The 25,774-nt window shown below is 40.8% G+C and overlaps 1 protein-coding gene and 1 pseudogene across 1 annotated transcript; both read left to right on the top strand.

The window, feature by feature from the left end:
• The first annotated feature begins 6,652 nt into the window (after nucleotides 1-6,652).
• Nucleotides 6,653-18,675, top strand: SMIM8 (small integral membrane protein 8). The gene is made up of 3 exons (XM_068551146.1): nucleotides 6,653-6,727; nucleotides 15,517-15,674; nucleotides 18,211-18,675. Exons 2-3 carry the CDS (start codon nucleotides 15,540-15,542, stop codon nucleotides 18,367-18,369), a joined length of 294 nt encoding a protein of 97 aa, XP_068407247.1. The 5' UTR covers nucleotides 6,653-6,727; nucleotides 15,517-15,539; the 3' UTR covers nucleotides 18,370-18,675.
• A 3,272-nt stretch (nucleotides 18,676-21,947) lies between these two features.
• Nucleotides 21,948-24,635, top strand: LOC137769152 (density-regulated protein pseudogene; annotated as a pseudogene).
• The last annotated feature ends 1,139 nt before the right edge of the window (nucleotides 24,636-25,774 follow it).

Raw genomic sequence — 25,774 nt, 5'->3', positions numbered from 1 at the left:
ATGTGCATCAAAATACGCTAATATTCATAACAGCATTATTCATAATAGTCTCAAACTGGAAACACCCAAATGCCCACCAACATAAGAATGGGTACATAAATTGTGATGTATTCATATTGTCAACCTCCTCACAAAGACTGCTAGGGAAAACTGTTGATCAGGCACAGCTTACAGTCTTGGTAGTGTCTCTAAGTGGGGAAATTAGGGAAGAGTATTTGTAGGGTTTGAGATTCTGGGCTCACAAGGTTTATGCCAGGTCTTTCAAGGTAGAAAACTGGCTGGGACTAGGTCAAGTTCATGACACTATATTTTAGGATTGGTGGTCATAGCAAAGCAACATTCTGCAGATGAGTTTTATGAAGAGAAAACAATTGTCCTGATAAGTGAGTTGTTTACCCAGATTGGAAAACTGTTTGCTTATAGAAATTGGTTGGCAAAAACTTCCTGAGGCAAACAGTAAATTTCTTTATTGATCTGCTACTGTATCTTCCCAGTTATATTGACACTGGCTAATCTCAGCTATCAGTCCCGTCAGTTAAGTTCATGCTGAGGCAGGAAATCTCACTTCTCAGGACAATGCAATACTATATAGCAATGGAAATGAACCACAGACTGATAAATGCATCAATATGAATGAATTTTAAAACATAACAGTTAAAAAAATTAATATATGGTGATAGAAGTAGAAATGGCGGTTACCAGGGAAGGGGTTGGATAGTGACTGAAAGGAGGTGTGATGTGGTTCTGGGATGCTCTTCCCTATTCTGGGTGGTGGTCACTTGAGTGTGGACACTTTGTGAGTATCCATCAAGCTGTTTACTTAGAATTTGTATACTTTCCTTCAATTAAACAAATGCTTCAACTGAACAAAAAGATTACTTAAAAAATAGAGGTGAGTAAAGGAAAGGCTTAAATTCTAGCACCAGTTTATATTAAATCATTGGTACTGAAAATAAGTACAGCAACAATATTAAAGAAAATCTGAACAAAAGAAAATAATTCCTCATAATTACACAATCCTGTTACCCTGTTTGTCTTGATTCACCCGCTTTGTTATTCTGTGCCTGTGTCACTTTGCTTTACTCCATCAGGCCTCCAGGGGCTAATGGCAGAGCATACTTTCCCTGCCTGCCCCTCCAATTGTATTGATCAAAGCTCTACACCCTTTCTGCAAACAAACAAACAAACAAACATTGTACAATATGATGTTCATGATGTTCTGCTAGACTCTGGGGTCTCTCCCTAAATGTTTGTAAGTTTTATAATAGGCTTCATTTTACATCTGCATGGCTGGAAGAGAGACAGACACTCTTGGTTGCTTGGAGTGAGAGGTGGAGGCTGACTGATCTAAAAGAGAAATAGAGCGAGCCTCTGGCTCAGATTAGAAAACCCTGACGCCTGTTCACACGGAGGCTGTCCTCTTCTGGAGATTTGCCTTTTCACTGTGGATTTTTACAACTGTTCTCATTAATCTGGAAAAGCACTTAACTTGTCACCAGGTAACCTTAATTTAGCACATTCACAGCTTTCCTGAGAATAAAAACACTTACTGTGGGCTTCCCTGGTGGCGTAGTGGTTGAGAATCTGCCTGCCAATGCAAGGGACACGGGTTCGAGCCCTGGTCTGGGAAGATCCCACATGCCACGGGGCAACTGGGCCCGTGAGCCACAATTACTGAGCCTGCGCGTCTGGAGCCTGTGCTCCGCAACGAGAGGCCGCGATAATGAGAGGCCCACGCACCGCAATGAAGAGTGGCCCCCACTTGCCGCAACTTGAGAAAGCCCGCGCACAGAAACAAAGACCCAACACAGCCATAAATAAATAAATAAATAAATAAAAAATTAAAAAAAAAAAAACCCACTTACTGTAATCCACAAACAACCTGCCCTGTGTGTCATCTGCTGTATAACAATTTACACATGACCTGAGGAAAAGTTCCAAGTATTTTCAAACTAAAGAAAGAACAGGAGAAGAAAAAAGAAAGAAATTAAAGAAAATAGAAGACAAGGGAATCTTTCTTACTTGAACTTAAAGAGACTTTTCATTTTTATTTAAGCCATGACACGACATCCTATTAGGACCATTACAATAAAGGACTTTATTACATTTTATGCATCTAAGTAACTCAGTTATTTGTTTTATGCCCTAAAAGGAAGGCATTAAAAACAATTAGAATAGAGTTTCTAATCTTCCTAAAAATCTCTATTTATTTATTTATATTGGATTATAGTTGATTTACAACGTTGTGTTAGTTTCAGGTGTACAGCAAAGTGATTCAGTTACGCATACATATCTATTTTTTTCCAGATTCATTTCCCTTATAGGTTATTACAAAATATTGAGTATAGTTCCCTGTACTATGCCATAGGTCCAAATCTTCGCATTTTTTTGAAACTTAGGAAGCACCTTCTCAGGATAAATGTCATTGCCTCCAAATAAAATTGTCCCACTCACTTGATTAGATTTGCCCTGATCCCAATCCACGCAGACCTATGATCAACACTAACTGTATTTAAGTCTCCACCGTCTGAAATGATTGTTTTCGTCTGATTTGCTGGAGGCTTCGTTGGGTCGGACATTTAAATCTTCAGAGGAATTCCTTAAGATGAGTTAAAGTGCGACACATCTCTCTCCCCAGGGTAGAAACTATATAATAAAAAGCAGTTATGTCTTATCTGGCAAATGAAGAAGGGAATCATGAATGTCAGTGGTTCTCAAGGTGAGGTCCAAGAAACAGCGGTGGCAGCACCTGGGAACTTGCAATGGAATTTCTCAGGCCCCACCCCAGACCTACTTTCTGAAATACGCTGGAGATGGGGTCCTGTAACTGGTGTTTTAACAAGGGTGAGTCTGACGCATGCTCAAGTTTGCCAACCCTCGATGTAGGATAATGCTGAGGGTATGTGAATGTCAGACCAACTGGCAAGACTTCAGAAACACTAAGCCATCTTGTGAGTTCATCTGTTAGTCTCCGGGACTTCTCTCTAAACGTCTGTACATTTTGTGATACGCTGCATTTTACCTCGACATTAAAATGGTTTCATTTCAAAGGTATGTACAGTGAACAGCAGTTTCTGTTCAATCGTACAACCCCAGTATCCCCAACTTTCTCTAGCAACTGGATAAAAATAAGGTCACTTGAACATTGATACTGACATTTCACTGACTTATTTGCCTACAGGCAAACCTCAGGGCCTATGCCCTCCACACCCAAGGGCGTGGCTATTGACAGCGGGCTGGCCACAAAGCCTTGCTTGGGCCCCCTCTACCTCAGAGGGCTCCCCTCCTCTCTGGAAATTGGGTTTGGGCAAAGGTGGAAGAGTAAGAAGAAGGGTGGGCTTGGGGGTTTGTTTGTGTTTTGATCCAATGAGGGGAGCAAGTTGATAAAGGAATAAAAGATCTGTGCCTCAGTTGAGAGTAGTTGTTTCTGCAGCCCTGGGTGCCGTCAGAGGCAGTTACAGAATTGATGTCCAACGATAATCAGTATCAAGGCTGCAAAGAACAAAGAGCTTTTTGGGGGGGGGGGTCTTAAAAAATTGCAATTTGGGAGACACAGAATCAGGTAAAACTAAAAGCCTGTTCCGGGGAAGAGAAAGAGTCAGGAGCTTATAAAAGCAAAAGCCACAGGACTGTTCAAGAATTATGGCTGACTCTGATGCAGGAAAAGAAATATTTGTCCTTAAGGGATAGGCTGTCACCGGTTATTTTAGGGTAAGCGTCCAACAAATATCTTCAGTTTCTGGAGCATTGGGCAGATGTTCTGGATGCCTGCTTTAGACAGTAAGCGATCAAAGGTCAGGTTCCATCCAGGCTGAGACATGCGTAAGTCACACTTTCTTGATGGCCTCCGGGCTCCATGTGAGAGAGCTCTCTTAGCAATACCAACTCCATTCTGATTTTCCTTTCACAACTGGGGCCTGCAGGCCCATGGTGGCAGCTCTACCCTCCTCCACTAGGACCCCTTTCACAATATCTCACTTTCACCCCGTTCTGGGAAAGTGTCTCTCATGGTCCAGAGAGGCCCATGCGTTGGTTGGCTGCTCTTCATCATGGTACCTCCTCCTTAGAATCTCACTAGTCCACTTCACATCCCTTCTATGCATATTTCTGGAGTTCTTCATGTGTCTGGAAATATAGCTACGAGCAAAACATAGAGGCTTCATGCAGCTTACATGACGCTCCATGGAGCTTTCATGGCATAGTCATGCCTTCATGGAACTTACATGCTAATGGAGAAGAAAGACAATAAATAAATAAATTATATGATGGCAGGTAACGACACTATTTTTTCAAGTCCCTCAGGAGTCTCTCCTGTGCACTCAGCGCCAGGCCCACCCATTTCCTCCACTCTGGCCACCTCATGTAGTCACCCACCGTGAGTAGAAGGCATCCCTTCACCACCATGTGAGCACGAGGCAGCAGCACCCCTCGGTGGAAAAGCTCTATTCTGTGGTCCCTGCCGGCTGCTGCTTTTCAGGAGTTCTGTGTAACTTCTCAGGAAGCAGGTCTACCTGTGGGGTGGATGTCTGCTTGTTTTGTCTTCCTAGCACCTCTACCCCATTCCCAACCCCCAGAGAATGTCTCCTCCACAACTGGGATAACATGACCTTGACCCAGGCTGGGCCAGCCCTGCTATCCCTTCCTCCTGTCCACAACAATTTGTCCTGAAAAAGGGTACACGACCCAAAGGTCATGAAAGCCAATCACAATTCTTTCACGGGATTTGATATATGGATGATTAGAAAAGCTCCCTTTCCACTTGGATGTACCTTAACGTGGTAGGAGGCTGGAACTGCCAGCAGGGAGGTACCCAAGACATGCAGTAAGTGTACCTGAGAAGCGCATAGAGAAGTGAGACAAGGGAGCCCTGTTGGCATCTATGGATGTCCCATATCTCACTGTTCCCCAAACCAGTCCCCTGCCTGTACTTAATTACATGAGATAATACAGATCCTTTTGCACTCAAGTTACTTTCAGTTATTTGCAGCTGAAATAACAGTTGTATGCTGAGCCCACATTAATTATATCACCTACTTTGACTTGGCATGATGCTAGGGAAAAGAATCCAGCATTCATTTTATAAAAATTACTGCAACAACGTGGTGAAGAATCCGCCTGCCAATGCAGGGGACACAGGTCGAGCCCTGGTCTAGGAAGATCCCACATGCCGCGGAGCAACTAATCTCGTGTGCCACGACTACTGAAGCCCGCATGCCTAGAGCCCGTGCAAAGATTAATTCTATTAATTCTTGCCTGAAAGAAAAGTACCCTTCCCTTGAGAAGGCTCACAGACCACCAGTATTGTCCCTAGAACAGACTTTGGGAACTTCTGATTAAAATAGTTGTCTTTCATAAATCTGAATGCATTTTCACACAGATGAAACTTTTTTTTATGCAGCCAATCCCATCAAATAGAAAAGCTCCTAATCCTAGCAAATACCAGATGTCCTGTTAAATATTATTAAATATTGATGGTGCTATCTTATTATTTTAAAAAATTAATTAATTAATTATTTTTAATCTTTGGCTGTGTTGGTCTTCGTTGCTGCACGTGGGCTTTCTCTAGTTGTGGTGAGCAGGGGCTACTCTTTAAGGCCATGCGTGGGCTTCTCATTGCGGTGGCTTCTCTTGTTGTGGAGCACAGGCTCTAGGCATGCGGGCTTCAGTAGCTGTGGCTTGCGGGCTCTAGAGCGCAAGCTCAGTAGTTGTGGCGCACAGGCTCAGTTGCTCCACGGCATGTGGGATCTTCCCGGACCAGGGCTCAAACCCGTGTCCCCTGCACTGGCAGGTGGACTCTTAACCACTGTACCACCGGGGAAGTCCCTCCTGTCTTTCTGATGATAGCCCTTCTAACAGGTGTGAGGCGATATCTCACTGTGGTTTTGCATTTCCCTAATGATTAGTGATGTTGAGCACCTTTTCATGTTACAAACAGCTTTTTAATTAAAATTTAACTTATTTGTCAGAAGATTGCCTACTAATACCAGATGTCAATGAACTTTAAAAAATTAAACCTCAAATTAAAGTCAATTTGGCTTGAGAGAACAAGTTTTAAATTCAAAATCCATTTGCCAAAACTTTACATAAATCCATGCCAAAATCTGGGCACCTGATAGTCTATTTTGTTTGTTTTAACACAACTTTTATTCCAACAAACTTCAACATCAGCAAAGTACGTGCAAACCGGTATCCATATCTATTCTTATCACAACCATAGCCACACGTATCTTGCATCTTAGACTCTCAAGGCACTAACAGAATGTCAGAGGATTAACCGTACATTTAAATGACTGTGTCCCTGAAATGGGGCTAGGAGGAGACCAGATCCGAGCCTTCTTTCCCAAATCAGAAAGCTTTCCCCTTCCGTTAATAAATTTATGTAATTCTAGGTGATGTCTCCTTTTATTTATACAAAACACACACGCGAAACTGGAAAGTTATTTGAACCCAGTAGGCTGAAAACTTAAGGTAAAAAAGGAAGAAACCAAAAACGCCCTTTGCAAACTCCATCCCGCGGGCGGGCTGCAGGGCTTGGGAGGTGGAGGAGAGGCGCTAGACTGGTACTCCTCCGCTCCCGCGCCCCTGCGCCGCAGCCTCCGGGCTGTAGGGGCCGCTGCGGCGCCGAGCTTGCCGAGCGCGCTGGGCCGCTCTCTCCTGCAGGGGGAGACGAGGCGCAGAAGGAGAGGCGGAGCGCAGCGGGCGCGGAGAGCAGGTGACCTCGCGGCAGGTGAGCGGCGGCGGGGCCGGGGTGGCTGGGAGGCGGGCCGGCGGGCCGGCGGGTGGGGATAGGGCGGCCGCCCTATAGCGCACTCGACCCTGGCCTTGGAGGGCCCGGCCGCCCTGCGGACCTCGCTCCCAGGTGCGTGGACTCGGCGGCGTTCTCTCAGGCCCCCCGAATCCTCGCCTCTCGGTGAGCGCCCTGAGTCGGGTCTGGGAGATCTCTGACCCCACCGGGCGCGTGTCCCGCCCCATCCGTGGACACTTCCACCGCCAGAACCCTCCCATTTCCTGGACAGTTTCTTGGTATCCTAGCTCACCAAACTTTCTAATTAGGGGAAAGTGGTTTTGTAACTGTTTTCACGTGAGGTGCCTCTTTCCTTTTTAACTGTGTTTAGTCATGTGTTCCCCCTGCAACACAATGTCTGGAACTTAACTGAGTGCAGTTGTTTTGTTTTGTTTTTTTCTGGAGCCTTCAAAGGTATCTGTCTTTGAGTAATAGCCAGATGTAGTGTGGGTACCACACTATGGGGAGGGCAGCGGACCCAGATAGTACTTTACACCTCTCAGATTGTAGGCAACAACCGTTGTCAAAATCTTTCCCCTTCGGGGCTTCCCTGGTGGCGCAGTGGTTGAGAATCTGTCTGCTAATGCAGGGCACAAGGGTTCGAGCCCTGGTCTGGGAAGATCCCACGTGCCGCGGAGCAGCTAGGCCCGTGAGCCACAACTACTGAGCCTGCGCGTCTGGAGCCTGTGCTCCGCAACAAGAGAGGCCGCGATAGTGAGAGGCCCGCGCACCGCGATGAGGAGTGGCCCCCGCTTGCCACAACTAGAGAAAGCCCTCGCACAGAAACGAAGACCCAACACAGCCAAAAATAAATAAATTAAAAAAAAAAAAAAAAAAAAAGAACCCTTGATAGAAAATATCTGTGTGGAGACTCGGGGCCTAGAACATAGAGGAGCTCAGTATATTTAAAAAAAAATAAAATAAAATCTTTCTCCTTTTTCTAGGTACGGTAAATTTCAAGAGATGGAAAGAGATTTTTTAATGGCGTTTTTTACCTTAAAAACAGCAAATACAGAATTTATCTTTAAAATTTAAGTGATTATAATTTTATGTTTCTTAAATCTTGTAATAACTTACAAATGCAGAGTCTTATCAATTTAGGAGTAAGGTGGGGTGAAGTGGTGGTCTAGGGGTGGGCTGGAAATTGAGAGACCTGGATTATCTCACCCTCCTTTGGGCAAAGGCAATCTCTGTGGGTTTAGATTTCTTTGTTTAAAAAAAGGGTATTGGATTCGATGGTGAAGGTCACAGTAGCTACCAGTTATTGAACATCTGTTTTGTCCTTTAAAAAATGTTACTTCATTTAATCCACATAGTAATTCTATGCATTAGATAATACTATCCCTTTTATAAAGGTGCAGACTGAGGCTTAGAGAGGTTGTCACTCAAAAACATACACCTAATCCGTAGCAAAGTTGGCATTTGAGGCTATGCTACACTCCCTCAAGACAAGTCCTCTGATTCTGTCCCAAACTTGCTTATTCTAATTCAAATTATTTTTAAGGTGTCCTGCCCCAGACTTCAAGTGATTTTCTTAAATATTAAAATAGTGTGGTATGTGGAACTAAAATAACAAGTATATTTATATCTCATTAAAGTATTTTGTCCATTTTGTAATTCCCTAAGTCTTAAAAACAAGGCTTTGATTATTGCTGACATGCCTTCTCTCTAATGTTCTATGATTCTGATAATTTTCTAAATTTATCTTCTACTGAGATGCTTATTTCAAAAATGAATATCTGAAGATTGAGGTTTTCCCCCAAAGTAACTCAGATTCTTTATATCTTGGTCTAATTTTTATGTCATGCCAATTTTATTTCACTGAATTGTTTAATGTCAGTTGCCAAATATATTCTGGATCATCCTGCAGAGGAAGAGTTTTACTAAAGGAGAGAAAATCATTCAAAAATGACTGTTTCTGACTCAGCTTAGGAACATCTTTGTATAGCCTCGCACAGTGTGCATTATTCATTCCAGGGGAGCACCATTCTCACTCACACTTTAGGATGTGAATGACCCTTGTGGCATTGGTGCAAAGAGTCAGTCCTTTACCTTTGTTGCTTCCTTTTCCTATCACATATTGCCTTCACCAGAGGGTGGGCAGAAGAAAAAGGTAAAGAACTTTTTACCAGGAGGGACATATGAAGTAAATGCAGTTTAGTTTAGATCTTTTTTTTAAATTTTTATTTTATATTGGAGTATAGTTGATTTACAATGTTGTGTTAGTTTCAGGTGTACAGCAAAGTCATTTGGTTATACAAATACATATATCCATTCTTTTTCAGATTCTTTTCCCTTATAGGTTATTACAGAATATTGAGTAGAGTTCCCTGTGCTATACAGTAGGTCCTGGTTGATTATCTATTTTATATATAGTATTGTGTGTATCTTAATCCCAAACTCCTAATTTATCCACACTCCCACCTTTCCCCTTTGGTAACCCTAAGTTTGTTTTCTGTGTCTGTGAGTCTGTTTCTGTTTTGTAAATAAGTTGATTTGTATCATTTTTTTAGATTCCACATATGGTATTTGTCTTTCTCTTTCTGACTTACTTCGCTTAGTATGATAGCTCTAGGTCCATCCATGTTACTGCAATTGACATTATTTCTTTCTTTTTTATGACTGAGTAATATTCCATTGTGTATATATACCACATCATCTTTATCCATTCACCTGTTGATGGACATTTAGGTTGCTTCCGTGTCTTGGCTATTGTAAATAGTGCTGCAATGAACATTGGGGTGCATGTATCTTTTCAAATTATTGTTTTCCTCCAGATATATGCCCAGGAGTGGGATTGCTGGATCATATGGTAGCTCTATTTTTAGTTTTTTAAGGAAACTCCATACCGTTCTCCATAGTGGCTGTACCAATTTACATTCCCACCAGCAATGTAGGAAGGTTTCCTTTTCTCCACACCCTCTCCAGTATTTATTGTTTGTAGACTTTTTGATGATGGCCATTCTGACCAGCGTGAGGTGATACCTCATTGTAGCTTTGATTTGCATTTCTCTCATGATTAGCTATGTTGAACATCTTTTCATGTGCCTATGGGCCATGTGTATGTCTTTTTTGGAGAAATGTCTATTTAGGTCTTCCACCCATTTTTTGATTGGGTTGTTTGTTTTTTTGATATTGAGCTGCGTAAGCTGTTTGTATATTTTGGAGATTAATCCCTTGTCAGTCGCATCGTTTGCAAATATTTTCTCCCATTCTGTAGGTTGTCTTTTCGTTTTGTTTATGGTTTCCTTTGCTGTGCAAAAGCTAAGTTTAATTAGGTCCCATTTGTTTATTTTTGTTTTTATTTTCATTACTCTAGGAGGTTGATCCTTTTGGATTCAAAAAGATATTGCTGTGATTTATGTCAAAGAGTGTTTTGCCTGTGTTGTCCTCTCAGAGTTTTATAGTACCCAGCCTTACATTTAGGTCTTTAATCCATTTTGAGTTTATTTTTGTGTATGTTGTTAGAGAATGTTCTGATTTCATTCTTTTACATGTAGCTGTCCAGTTTTCCCAGCACTACTTATTGAAGAGACTGTCTTTTCTCCAGGAGGGACATATGAAGTAAATACAGTTTAGTTTAGATCTTTTTTACAGGCAAGTATGAAAAATTCTACTCTCTTCTATTTAAAAAAAATTATATACAGTTTCTTTTCATGAATTGATAAGGGAACAACAAATGGGTGATGGAAAAATGAAGAAGAAATAAGAATGTGGGCACCTGGACAGATTGCACAGCCAGGTGGTGGCCCTGGGATACCTGATTGTGTTTTACAGGTGGGCCCACACAGAAACTAATCACCAAATTACTTTGCCAGGAGCAGTTCAGTGCCAGGTTCCCATCATCCTTGCTAGGGGGGGGGGGGGGGGGGGGGGGGGGTGTGTGTGTGTGTGTGTGTGTGTGTGTGTGTGTGTGTGTGTGTGTGTGTGTGTGTGTGTGTGTGTGTGTGTGTGTGTGTGTGTGTGTGTGTGTGTGTGTGTGTGTGTTTAATATTTATTTATTTGGCTGCGCTGGGTCTTACTTGTGGCATGCGGAATCTAGTTCCCTGACCAGGAGCAGTTCAGTGCCAGGTTCCCATCATCCTTGCTAGGGTGTGTGTGTGTGTGTGTGTGTGTGTGTGTGTGTGTGTGTGTGTGTGTGTGTGTGTGTGTGTGTGTGTTTAATATTTATTTATTTGGCTGCGCTGGGTCTTACTTGTGGCATGCGGAATCTAGTTCCCTGACCAGGAGCAGTTCAGTGCCAGGTTCCCATCATCCTTGCTAGGGTGTGTGTGTGTGTGTGTGTGTGTGTGTGTGTGTGTGTGTGTGTGTGTGTGTGTGTTTAATATTTATTTATTTGGCTGCGCTGGGTCTTACTTGTGGCATGCGGAATCTAGTTCCCTGACCAGGAGCAGTTCAGTGCCAGGTTCCCATCATCCTTGCTAGGGTGTGTGTGTGTGTGTGTGTGTGTGTGTGTGTGTGTGTGTGTGTGTGTGTGTGTGTGTGTGTGTGTTTAATATTTATTTATTTGGCTGCGCTGGGTCTTACTTGTGGCATGCGGAATCTAGTTCCCTGACCAGGAGCAGTTCAGTGCCAGGTTCCCATCATCCTTGCTAGGGTGTGTGTGTGTGTGTGTGTGTGTGTGTGTGTGTGTGTGTGTGTGTGTGTGTTTAATATTTATTTATTTGGCTGCGCTGGGTCTTACTTGTGGCATGCGGAATCTAGTTCCCTGACCAGGAGCAGTTCAGTGCCAGGTTCCCATCATCCTTGCTAGGGTGTGTGTGTGTGTGTGTGTGTGTGTGTGTGTGTGTGTGTGTGTGTGTTTAATATTTATTTATTTGGCTGCGCTGGGTCTTACTTGTGGCATGCGGAATCTAGTTCCCTGACCAGGAGCAGTTCAGTGCCAGGTTCCCATCATCCTTGCTAGGGTGTGTGTGTGTGTGTGTGTGTGTGTGTGTGTGTGTGTGTGTGTGTGTGTGTGTGTGTGTGTGTGTGTGTGTGTGTGTTTAATATTTATTTATTTGGCTGCGCTGGGTCTTACTTGTGGCATGCGGAATCTAGTTCCCTGACCAGGGATCGAACCCAGGCCCCCTGCATTGGAAGCGCGGAGTCTTAACTGCTGGACCACCAGGGAAGTCCGGAGATTCCCCTTTTAATGCAATAAATGAGGGTCCTCGCTTACAAATAAACATATCTTGAAAGCAAGTATATCTAGAGATTGATCAGTATCATATACAAATAAGAAAGTGCTAGTTACCTGCAGTGGGAAAAAAAGAGTAAGGGAAGAAGTGGGAGAAAGTGATGGGGAGACTTAGGAAGTTCTGATGGATGTGTGCTAGATGTTAACTGTTGTCTTAGGTACTGCTGATTCGACTGGTAATGTTGGAATAGGTTGTTGCTGTGCTTTGAACTTACGGTGCTGCAGCTTTTTTTTTTTTTTTTTTTTTTAATTTATTTATTTATTTATTTATTTTTGGGTGTGTTGGGTCTTCGTTTCTGTGCAAGGGCTTTCTCTAGTTGCGGCGAGCGGGGGCCACTCCTAATCGCGGTGCGCGGGCCTCTCACCGTCGCGGCCTCTCCCGCTGCGGAGCACAGGCTCCAGACGCGCAGGCTCAGCAGTTGTGGCTCACGGGCCCAGTCACTCCGCGGCATGTGGGATCCTCCCAGACCAGGGCTCGAACCCATGTCCCCTGCATTGGCAGGCAGGCTCCCAACCACTGCGCCACCAGGGAAGCCCAGTGCTGCAGCTTTTTAAAATGGAATTATATTAGCTCTGCACTTGAAAGTAGCTGGTCAGCTTTTACTGCTAGATTAAAAGTTTGCTTTTGAAATAGAGACTTGTTTTCCCAAAAAGCACTGACAGTTGACACATCTGTGAAGAAACAGCTAAGGTTTTGCATCTTACAGACTTTATTTATTCAACCACCACATCTTGAATTTCTGCCCCAGTCATATTCCTACAGCTCTGTGTGCCGGGCATGTGAGGAGATGCAGAAGAACCTTCTCTTACATGAAAAAAATGTTCTGCTTTGTTCTGTTTTGTTTTTTTTTTTTTAATAGTAAACATCACACTTTAGGTGGGCAGGAGTTAGAGTTTTTTAAATTTATTTATTTATTTATTATTTATGGCTGTGTTGGGTCTTCGTTTCTGTGCGAGAGCTTTCTCTAGTTGCGGCAAGTGGGGGCCACTCTTCATCGCGGTGCGCGGGCCTCTCATTATTGCGGCCTCTCTTGTTGCGGAGCACAGGCTCCAGACGCACAGGCTCAGTGATTGTGGCTCACGGGCCTAGTTGCTCCGCGGCATGTGGGATCTTCCCAGACCAGGGCTTGAACCCGTGTTCCCTGCACTGGCAGGCAGATTCTCAACCACTGCGCCATCAGGGAAGCCCTGTTCTGTTCTTATGTATCACAAATTCTTACCTACTAAGGCCCTTTTTGGCCTCAGTAATCTGTTTCTTTTTACTTAGAAGGTTGTTAAAATTCTTTACTTGTTTGATCAGTGGCATAAACAAGTTCATGCAGTTTGGGGAGAACTGTTGTAACATCTTCACTGACTGTGGCTCATTAAAGGAGAAGCAGCAATGGAACTGAGCTGTCTTATTCCAGGCCTAGTAAAAGAATGACGTATAATGGAAAATATTATTTTCATACATTCCCCAAAGTATCACAAACAATGGAAATTGTGGCATATTAAATCTTTTTAAATATAGTGTAGTAGGTAACTTTAAATTGTAAAAGGCCCTTTCAGTAAACATTTGCAGTGGTTTCTAGCCCAGGTGTTCTTTAATTGTCATTTCTGGCAAAGAGTTTAACATAAACAGTTTAACATAAACAGAATGTGGATGTCTAGAGGTTGCAGTATAATAAATACTACCTTGATTGCTTATTTGTTTGATTCGTCACAAAGCAAATGTAGGTTCGGCTAAGGAAAGAGGAGACCAAAGAATCTTGCATGTGTATATATATAAATATTAATATATCTGAGAGGCTTGAGAGGCTGTCTTCCAGGCTATAGTCCTCAGTAAGGTCCCCAAATAAAACTTAACTCGCAACTTTTAGTTTGCGCATTTTTCTTCAGTCGACAGTTTCAAGAAGTTCACGTAAGAGACGGGCATATGAGTGGACCCCTGGTTCTAAAGAAAACGTTGGATTTTTTTGCCAGCCTTGGGCATGATGAGTTTCAAACAAATGTGTGCTGGCTGAACAAATTTCAGGCATGTTATGGAATTGATTCAGAAGTTGTCTGTAGTGAAAAAAACACTGTTCAGTAGAGAAAACTAGTAACTTGAATGCAGTTGAAATTTTAAAAAAATTGCTTGTTACAGCTTGAATGATGTTTTAAATGCTGATGAAATAAGTGTTTTACGAGTTGTTACCTCATATACTTCGTGTCCAAGGTAGACTTCGCAGAAGAGGTAAACAGAGGTTGATGATTGCTCTATTCTGCTGTAATGCATCGTGGTCGGAAGAGATGAGACCACTTGTCACTGGCAAGTCAGCTAACCCCCAGGGCTTCAGAAATGTTTATTTGCTCCCCAGTGATTATGAAGCCAATACACATGCCCAAAGTATGGGAGGTTTATTTAATGAATGGCTGAGAATGGTTAGCAAGGGGATGGAAGGAGTGAAATGCAAGATCATCTTGCTGATGGACACCTGCTGTGCCCATAGCACACTCCTGTGTTTGGATCACACATGTGTTGAGCTTTCCCATTGAATAATCAGTATGTTTTGAAAAAACTGAACTCCTAACTTTCTCCATAAGTAATAAAGTTGCAAAAATATTGCTTTTATAAAGACTATAAAATGGAAGACTTAAAGAATACTTGAATAAACAAAGCCCCAATGATTGTTTAAATGTGAGTGTTTGACTCTCATTTCATAACATTTACTATATGATAGCGTTCAACATTTCCCCCGAAGAATTTTATTATATTGTCATCAAGTTCAGCCTTTCTTTGGAAGGTGTCTTTTCCTACCTCCTCCCTTGCAACTCTGCCCCCCGCCCAAGCATTCGGTGGCAGGAATGGTAGGAATAAGCTTTTGCATAATAGTATCTAGAAGAGAAAAATATTCACAAAATGATGACATTCCAGCTGGGAGAACCAGAAGCCAAAAGACATACTCGGATCTAATAGGATAAATTCTGAGTAATTAAGAGAAAAAAGGGTATTCAGATTAAGGAGGTAGCATAGTGGTTGTTTCCAGAGAGTGGCTGATAGGCAGAGAGGGAGTGGGGACTGACAGCTGCTCACCCTTCCTGTCTGGTGCTGGTGCTGGGGTGGCCGGTGGAGGAAGGCAGAGGGGGTGGGAGAAGTGGAGCAATGGAATGCTCCTGTCCTGAAAGGGCTATTGGAAGGTGAGGAAGAGTGAAAATGGAAGGAAATTAAGAAGGTGTGGATAACCCACCGGCCACTTCCACCCTTAGCACCCCCTTCATATAACAAGATACAGTGTGACTCAGACCAACAAACAAATTATCTAGCCTCCTGGAAAAGTAGGAAGACAATTTTTGCATACCTCACTAGTTTGGTCTAAGAGATGAAAAACAAAATAGCCATTTTACCAAGCAAAACCTGAAGTTCCATTTACAAAGTATGTGTTATACAAAGGAAGAAAATAATGGACCGTCACTTTTGGTGGAAAAGTGGACTGGAATTCAAAAAAGAATGAAAACAAAATCAGTTTCTTAAAGAGCATTATCAAAAGAACACAGTCTGGAAGGGAAAAAACATCTCTCATTTTATTTTTAGGTACTAAATCATCATTAGTCAAGATGTCTTCAGCACCTGAGCCTCCAGCCATTAAAAAGGAGCCACCCAAGGAAAAAGACCTGGGAAACCCAGGGCTCAGAGGGGTCCGCACCACAACCTTATTTCGAGCTGTGAATCCAGAGCTCTTCATTAAACCTGTAAGAAATGCATCCAGGATAAGACTTTTTTTTTTTTTTAATATGTATTTATTTATTTGGCTGCGCTGGGTCCCAGTTGCAGCATGTGGGACCTTTAGTTGCTGCATGTGGGATTCAGCTCCCCGACCAGGGATCGAACCAGGCCCCCTGCACTGGGAGCACGGAGTTCCAGCCACTAGACCACCAGGGAAGTTCCCAGGATAAGACTTTATGTTCAGTTTAACTAGGCTGTCAGAAATAGAAAGTTCTTATTATTTGATTTTATCATGGAAGACTTCTCTGTGAATAAAAAGCAGGTGGAAGGAAAATCTTAAATGCTGTTTCACTTAATACATATATAAAACTAATTATTTTGAGCACATTTGGAGAATTTTAATGGAAAATGGTTGGATTTTAATGGATTGACTGTTCAAATTCCCGTTTAAAATTTTATTTTAATATCTGTGTTAATTTTAAGGAAATTTTTATTGTTTGATCAAGTATTATTAAGTAAATAAGATCTTCCATTGAAACAAAGAAAACAGACTGAAAATCTGATCATTCTTACAGTCTACAATTCCAGGCTTTATTAATATTTTAACCTAGGGGGATACTGCAAACATATCTTGAAAAATTTCAAAACATGCATTTCTACACTGTTAGGGAGTTAGCTAATCATTCATATTTTTGTACCAAGTTATGGAATATATTTGATATGATAAATTTTACTTTTTTAAAAACTCAAATCAAATCATACAATGTACTTAAATGTATTGAATGTGATTAGAATTTTAATAACATAGTTGCCAGTATAAGCTGTTTGAAAGTTAAATAGGTCAGTTTAACAATCAAATAATTAAATCAAGGTAAAATGTTTTAAAAACGTTGAACTAATGTATTCTTTTTTATATATATATAAATTTATTTATTTATTTACTTATTTATTGGCTGCGTTGGGTCTTCGTTGCTGCACGTGGGCTTTCTCTAGTTGCGGCGAGCGGGGGCTACTCTTTGTTGCGGTTCATGGGCTACTCTTCATTGCCGTGCCTGGGCTTCTCATTGCGGTGGCTTGTCTTGTTCTGGAGCACAGGCTCTAGGTGCACGGGCTTCAGTAGTTGTGGCACGCAGGCTCAGTAGTTGTGGCTTGCGGGCTCTAGAGCGCAGGCTCAGTAGTTGTGGCTCGCGGGCTCTAGAGCGCAGGCTCAGTAGTTGTGGCTCGCGGGCTCCAGAGCGCAGGTTCAGTGGTTGTGGTGCACGGGCTCAGTTGCTCCGCAGCATGTGGGATCTTCCCGGACCAGGGCTCGAACCCATGTCCCCTGTATTGGCAGGTGGATTCTTAACCACTGTGCCACCAGGGAAGTCCCTAATGTATTCTTTTAATTGCCAAATACATTTCAAGAATTGTAAATTTAGGGCTTCCCTGGTGGTGCAGTGGTTAAGAATTCGCCTGCCAGGGCAGGGAACACGGGTTCAAGCCCTGGTCCGGGAAGATCCCACATGCCACGGAGCAACTGAGCCTGTGCACCACAACTACTGAGCCTGTGCTCTAGAGCCCGTGAGCCACAACTGCTGAGCCCGTGTGCCACAGCTACTGAAGCCCATGTGCCTGGAGCCCATGCTCCACAACAAGAGAAGCCACCGCAATGAGAAGCCCACACACCACAACGAAGAGTAGCCCTTGCTGCAACTAGAGAAAGCCCGTGCGCAGCAACAAAGACCCAGCGCAGCCATAAATAAATGAATGAATGAATGGATAAATAAATAAAATAAGAAATATTTTAAAAAAGAATTGTAAATTTAAACTGCTCTGAGGTTTGACCTTTATTTTTTTGATTATTAAGATTTGAAATTATAGTAATATAACAGGTATGGTGACAGAAGCAGAAAATACAAATTTAAAAAGCTTTTAAAAAAAAATATTCAGAGCTGCATCACTTTGCCTCTTAGGGTCTTGGATTTTACAGCAGCAAATCAAGGTTATTATAGTAGCATTTCTCTTCCAATCACTAAATTTCTTGAGGTAATAGAATAAGTTCCCAGAGAAGAACGTGTATATTTTGCTGTACCTGGTATATGACATGAAAGGGTTTCTGCCAGTTATCCATGAACTCAGGTGAGAAGAATAGCATGTATACTTCCTTCCTCACTTCCTAATAAAATTAACTAATTTAAGGTTTGCAAGTGGGAAGCTTGGGCCCAGAGAAGTTAAGCAACTTTTCTGCATCACACAGATAACACTGAAAACTCTGAGCACTGGACCAGTTTTCATGCCTCTCGTTTCCCCCGCACCTCTTCCAGCCTCACCTTCCTAAAGGTGAAGGTCAGAGATGTCCCAGCTGTGGAGAGAAGAAGCAAGAGTCTTCTATAGTCTCTAAATTATCAGGAGTTGAGTTAATTGAATAAAGAACTGGGTAAATTTTTATAAATGAAATTAATACCGTAGGAATGCTGGTGTGGTACTAAAGCCTTGGCATGTCAGGAGGAAAGTGCAAGAGATACTTGAGTCTCCTCAAATGATGAGTCTTAATGAGGTCTTATAATTTTTTTTCTTTGACAGAACAAACCTGTAATGGCTTTCGGATTGATAACCCTTTCACTTTGTGTGGCTTATATCGGTTATCTACATGCGACACAGGAGAATAAGAAGGACCTCTATGAAGCTATTGATAGTGAGGGACACAGTTATATGAGGAGGAAAACATCTAAGTGGGATTAACAGTGCTGGTTACTGCAGATGGAGCTTTACTGGGGACTCTGAAATCTTCAGGTGAAGATGAGCGCCACACAGTGTCTTGTTTCTTGTTCTAGAAGACGCTACTGAGGAAGAAGGATGGTGGCTGCAGCCAGGCCACTATCGTGAGTGTTGTCCTTTCAAAACTGTAGCCATTATCGCATTCTTTTTCCACAGAAAGAGCTGCTCAAGATTTTTCCTTGACTAAATCCTCTTGTAAAAGTGCCATGAGAATGGAAGTCACTTTTGTGAATTAAGTTCTATATAATAAAAAGTGCTGATGCTCTTAAATTTACATGGTATTTTTAACATTTTAAGGGGAATTGTGCATTTACAACTGTTGTGAGTGTTTAGTTTGTTTTACTGTTTGCAGGGACAGTGTTCATTTTCTACCTGGCATAGAACCTATATTTATGAAGAAAAAAATAATTGTAAATTATCGTAAAGCCTGCAGTTAAAAACAAATAGTTTTTACAGAGTCACAGATGGGTCTTATATTTCGATTTTCCATTTCAGCTAATTTTGGTCCAGAATTTTATTTTAATTGAAAAGATAGTCCCATTCAACTACTAAAATAAAGATTAAATGAGAGAATAACCCAAAGTAATTGGAGTTTTTCTTTTTTTAAAAAGAAAGTATGTTATACTGAGTATGATGTTTTTATTTGACTACAACCATTATCTGTTTTGGTTTTTGTAAATTAATGTTACAGTGATATTATAAATGTAGACCAAATGTTCTTACAGTTATTTAAAAACTAGAACTACTCAATAGATAAGAAAAGAAGGTCTGGTTTTAAAATAACCATAAGAACATGGGTTTACCTTATATATATATACCTTTCTGATGAGTGTTCTAGACCTGTTTCATTTCTAGATATTTACCGCATTCTCCAAATCATTGGAATTGGAGCTCAGTAATAAATCTCATCTCTGAAATTTTGTTTCATTTATTATTAACAAGTAAAATAATTGCACAGGCAGAGTTTATCATCATAATGTAATATTTAATTTCCAGTGCTTTATTGTGGTTTTGCAAGATGCATGAAAATGTAATTATGTCTGATTTGTAAATATTAAAGAGCTTAGCTAATTATCTACATGCACCTAAATTAAATCTTTATTACTGAGCCCTAAATATTTCTTTGCTAGGTGTCTCTGTATAGTACACTTCAAATAGTTTAAAATGCACTTAGGAGGTATAAGATGCCTTTTAATTTAAAGTGTTATCTTTTGCTGTTGGTTATTATCAATTTATTTATTTATTTATTTATGGCTGTGTTGGGTCTTCGTTTCTGCGCAAGGGCTTTCTCCAGTTGCGGCGATCGGGGGCCACTCTTCATCGCGGTGCGCGGGCCTCTCACTGTCGCGGCCTCTCCCGTTGCGGAGCACAGGCTCCAGAAGCACAGGCTCAGTAGTTGTGGCTCACGGGCTTAGTTGCTCCGCAGCATGTGGGATCTTCCCAGACCAGGGCTCGAACCCGTGTTCCCTGCATTGGCAGGCAGACTCTTAACCACTGTGCCACCAGGGAAGCCCCTTTGCTGTTGGTTATTAAAGAACTAGAGTTCTTCTGTTTTCAACTTACGCATTTAATGTCACATCATTGTCTTTAGAGTTCTTCTAGTAGTCAACAAAATAAGTTGCTATTTGGTGAGGGAGGTATTAGTTAGGTGAGCTATCAGGAGATTATTGCAGCAAAGAAGGGCAGCAGGAACTGGACAGAGGGCAGCCTTAAGCCATGTGACGTGTGTGAATGAACCAGGGTAGCAGTAGATTCCGCAAGGCACACAGCTGTGAAAAGTAGTGCAAGGGAAGAATCCCACTGAATTTTAGGAGCAAGTAACCTAACTGTGCTACTATTTACAGGGTGGTTACAAGTTCTGTAGCACAGTCTTTCTGTGTGCAGTGTCAAAGGCTGCCTGGCTGTGTGCTGATGTTTTCATTCCTTCTCTAAAGGAAAATGCCACTTTGACAGAGTCAGTTGTCTAAGGAGGGGATGCTCAGGGCAAGATAATTACAGCCTTTTGTAGTCTGGGTTCAGGTGGTAGGAGGAATGTTTTCCAATGCAGGAATCTGGTTGAGATTGGGCAAACTCAGTAACATAAGAGATTCAGTCTTGAAGCAAGTCTTGGTAAGTGAACCATTGATAAGGTGTAAGCGACCTCTTTGCCCAGGGAAGCAATCTCTTCTGATAGAAGAGCTATTTGCCCAGAGGAGCAAGCAGTTCAATTGACAAGTTGATAAGAATTTCCTGACGTAAACAGTGAAGTTACTTATTATTTTATACCCTTATAGGGTGACCAATCTGTCCCAGTTTGCCAGGCACCGAGGGGGTTCTTGAGATGTAGGACTTTCCATTTTAAAACAAGGACAACAAATTAGTTAACTCTGATTTTTAAAACCAAGCTTAGTAATTTTGAGTGCTTGCTTAATGAAAGTAAATTTTCCTTTAAGATACTTGTGATATTTCCCAGTTTTATTGTCATGGCACAAAAACATATTTATAGATAACCTGAAAAAAATTAAACTCCCTCCTTTTCTGTCCTAAAAAATCAATTCTTTAAAACAAACCATTTAACAGAAAGTATAGCAGGCTGAATAATACTCCTTTTCCCCCAACCACCCCAGAGATGTTTGGATCCTAATCCCTAGAACCTGTGAATATGTTCCATTATATGGCAGAAGGGTCTTGACTGATGTGATTAAGTTCGGGATTTTGAGATGGGGAAATTATCCTTTATTATCTGGGTGGGCTTGATATGATCACAGAAGTCCTTATAAGAGGGAGGCAGATGATCAGAGGAAGAAACAATGTCACCCTGCAAACAGGAAGAGAAAAGGCTATATTGATGTGAGCCCATGGGCCAAGGAATGTGGGTGGCCTCTGGAAGCTGGAAAAGGCAAGGAAACAGATTCTCCCCTAAAGCCTCCAGAAGGGCCAGTGCTGCTAACATCTTAATTTTAGCCCCTTAAGACTCATTTTAGACTTCTGACCTCCGGAAGTGCAAGAGAATGAATTTGTGTTGTTTTAAGCTACTAAATATGTGGTAATTTGTTACATCCCCAGAAGGAAACTAATACAGAAAGTATCTGGGAAATGAACAGCTGTACTATGCTCCCTTTAGTCATTATTTCTAGTTGCTTTTATGAGCAAAGCTTGTCTTACCTAGCAACAGTTGCTAAGTAAGTTAACAATTTAATCTAGAGTCTAGGAGGGAGCAACTGCTTAAATCTTCCCAAATCCAGTGCCCAGACCTTATATGGCAGAGGCTTTCAGTACTGTTCTTTACCATTAGGCACATAACCACTACCTAATCATGGCAAATCATTTAATCCTTGCAAGCCTCTAGCATTGTCTTCAAACCTTGAACCTCTTCCAGCTTTCTCAAACGTCTAGCTTTTCTTAAAATTACTTTTTCTGATCCTAAGAGTGTTTGTACATAGTAAAAGACATCTTAAATTTAATTATGATCAGAAATCCGAATTACACAAACTTTGTTTGCTGTGCTGTATGTAATAAAATAATTCCACCAGCCCCCTTTGGGGAAACCTTCAAATGGATCCATGAGTACAAGCCATTTAAGACACGCTTTTACACTCACAAAGATATACTGGGTAAGTGACTTTGCTGTTTTCCTTTGTTCTAATGTTTCATAGCATTATATGACATTCTTCCTGATGTGTAGACTTTGATCAGCTCTTCTGATCAAAGTTGCTTGTCCTGCAGGGGTGTCTGTTTGGCATGAGAAGAATGTGGGTTGAAATCCAGTTCTCCACTTCCTAGCTGTGTGCCTTGACAGTGTGCTTAGCCTGTCAGTCTGTCTCCTTATATGTAAATAGGTATGTTAATACTTATCTTGCAGATTTGTCTGGAGGCTTTAATGAAATATTTGTACCTATTCTAAAGCCTGGCACATAATAGTAACTGAGAGTTCTTTTTGCCCTTCCTCATACTTGGGCACCTTCCATACACATAGGAGAGGAAATATCTCTAAGTAATACCTTAATACATGGGTGAAAGAAACTATATTCTTTTTTTTAATACATCTTTATTGGAGTATAATGCTTCACAATGGTGTGTTAGTTTCTGCTGTATAACAAAGTGAATCAGCTATACGTATACTTATATCCCCATATCCCCTCCCTCTTGCGTCTCCCTCCCACCCTCCCTATCCCACCCCTCTAGGTCGTCGCAAAGCACCGAGATGATCTCCCTGTGCTATGCAGCTGCTTCCCACTAGCTAGCTATTTTACATTTGGTAGCGTATATATGTCCATGCCACTCTCTCACCTCGTCCCAGCTTACCCTTCCGCCTCCCCGCCCCCGCCCTCAAGTCCATTCTCTATGTCTGCGTCTTCATTCCTGTCCTGCCACTAGGTTCATCAGTACCATTTTTTTTTAGATTCCATATATATGCGTTAACATATGGTAAAACTATATTCTTTATTAGTAGCTGGTGACATAAAAGTAGGTAGATCTGGGTAACATGAGTATATGTACTATATATACACTTCTTATTTTTCCTCTTTTAAATCCTTTTGTTTTTTTAAAAAATTTTTATTGAAATATAGTTGATTTACCATGTTTCAGGTATATAGCAAAGTGATTCATTTTATATATATATATATAAATATAAAAATTTATATAAATATTTTAAAATTTTATATAAATATATTTTATATAAATATATATAATATATTTATATAAAATATATATTCTTTTATATAAAATGTTTTTTTCAGATTGTTTTCCATCATAGATTATTACAAGATATTGAGTATAATTCCTTGTGCTGTACAGTAGGTCCTTGTTGTTTATCTATTTTATATATAGTAGTGTGTATCTGTTAATCCCAAATTCCCAATTTATCCCTCCCCCCCATATATACACTTCTAGTAAGCAAATCAAGTTGTAATTACAGGTTTCCTTCTCTCCTCATCTCTGTCAGATTTTTCAGTCTGACTTTAAGCCTTAAAAGTGTTTTCCTAAGAACTCTCAAAATACTTCTCATATCCTCTCTTCCTTAATATCTTAAATTAGTGGTGATTAAATTTCACTCCTGATCTTTGAAAATGTAAGAAGCTAGAGAATGGAGGGTGTTTTGAAAAAGCTAAAATGTAGCGGGAGATCAAATTGGGATCATCCTCTAAAAATATCAATACCAAAACTGATAACTGATTTTAACTTTTAGTAACTGTTTAGTATGACTTATTAATTATTATCTCTATAATGATTTGACCTTTTACACCCAGAACAGTAGATATCTATTCTTAATATGCTTTTATTGGTTGATTCCTTATGCCTCCTAGGATATCTGAATCCAAACATTAAGTGAATAAATTAAAGCATGTTGAAATGTCTGTATAAACGCTAATGAGTATTGCATAGGGTAGTTCTCAACCCTGGCAGTGTCCTACAGAACTTTTAAATCCAAACACAGACTCATTGGATTTAATACTGTTACCGAGCTCTTGGGCAGCTCTGGCCCGGGGGAGAGGTCTCATGTGTCACTTCATCTGGCGGTAGTGGCGGGCGCGGAGATGGCGGAGACTGTGCGACCACCCGGGTTTTGAAGTGGCTGCTGACATTTCTGAATCCGGTGGGCATGATTGCAAAGGAGACCCGAGGAGCAATACCAAGTTAGATGCAGATTACCCACTTCGAGTCCTTTACCGCGGAGTCTATTCATTACCAACAGAGTACTGTGAATATATGCCTGATGTTGCTAAATGTCGGCAATGGTTAGAGAAGAATTTTCCAAATGAGTTTGCAAAACTTACTGTAGAAAATTCACCCGAACAAGAAGCTGGAATTAGTGAGGGTCAAGGAACAGCAGGGGAAGAGGAAGAGAAGAAAAAACAAAAGAGAGGTGGAAGGGGTCAAACAAAACAAAAAAAGAAGACTGTACCACAAAAGGTTACGATAGCCAAAATTCCCAGAGCAAAGAAGAAATATGTAACAAGAGTGTGTGGCCTTGCAACTTTTGAAATCGATCTTGAAGAAGCACAAAGGTTTTTTGCTCAGAAATTCTCCTGCGTGCCTCAGTAATAGGGGAGGATGAAATCATCATTCAGGCAGACTTTACAGATGACATAAGGGATGTCATTCAGGAAAAATGGCCAGAAGTGGATGATGATAGCATTGAAGATCTTGGAGAAGTGAAGAAGCGATTTTGAAAATTTGTCTGTACTTAATGATCTGAACTGATTGTTGATATGGCCAAAGGGAGAGAGGCCTTTTAAAATATATACATATATTTATCCCACAGTAAAACTGTAGCCTACCCTCACCCCTGGCATTTTCACTGTTCTGTACAAGGCTGCTTGTTTGTTTGTTTTTTTATTGCCAAAGTCAAATAAACAGGAGAGGGTGTCATGCTTATGCATGAAATAGAATTTAGTCAAATAAAAAATTTTGGTCATTTGGTACTGACTTTTTAACTTTTTATTTTTGGAAAAACTAGACTTTTTGTGGAAAGCTTTTCTGTTGATTATTTTTAAATAATCATGATTTAATCAAATCATGATTTTTTTTTTTGTTGTTGTTAAGCTGAGTGATATTTTGAAGAATTTGAATTTGGCTTCATCACCAGTAATAACTGTCTCCTTGCTTCTTTGGTATGATAGTTTTGAGATGCTTGAGCATCTCTTGGATCTGTAGTTGAATTTGCTTCACTGTCACCAGCCAAGTTCACTTTGTGGGCCTATTAACATATTGTTGGTAATAGTTGTTCAAGCTGTTCTGGAGATTATTTGGTAAAGTATATTAAAAGCCTTAAAACCATCTGCACTGTTTGACCCACTTCTTGACATTATCCTAAAGATATAATGTCTGGCTTAAAACTATGGTTGAGGGTGTTCTTCAAAGTGCTACTCATGATATAAAAAAATTACAAATGATAAAGATGAACAATTGGGAAATGGTTAAAGAAATGATGGTTTGTCATATGGTAGAATATTTGCATATATTTTAAAATATTTTCTAGGAATACTTGGAAAGGTGTTTGATAATGTTAACTAGGAGGTCAGACCCTCAAATCCATTTTATACATTATTTTCATCATTGTTTTGAGTGGATAGGCATTCAGAGAGGCTGAGTTCTTTTTCTGGCTATAAATTTATGTGAGTAAAATTCTGCTAACCGTTTGAAAGTAATATACACCATTACTCAATATAGTCTGGGAAATAGCAATTGAAATTTGTTTTCCTGACAAGAGAAACAGTGACAATGAATCTTAATGAGTACATTAAATGAATTTAAAATCTGTTTTTATAAAGGTCTTAAGTCAGGTGCTACAAACTGAAAAGAAGACTCATGGTATTTTAAATTGCTATAGACACCTTTAAGAAAATTAGAACCCATTGTTTATTGCCATGCAAATTGCAATATT

This window comes from Eschrichtius robustus, chromosome 9 (genome assembly GCF_028021215.1).
Source record: "Eschrichtius robustus isolate mEscRob2 chromosome 9, mEscRob2.pri, whole genome shotgun sequence".
NCBI lineage: Eukaryota > Metazoa > Chordata > Mammalia > Artiodactyla > Eschrichtiidae > Eschrichtius > Eschrichtius robustus.
The sequence above is the reverse complement of the archived record's forward strand: the minus strand, read 5'-3'. Positions and strand labels throughout refer to the sequence as shown.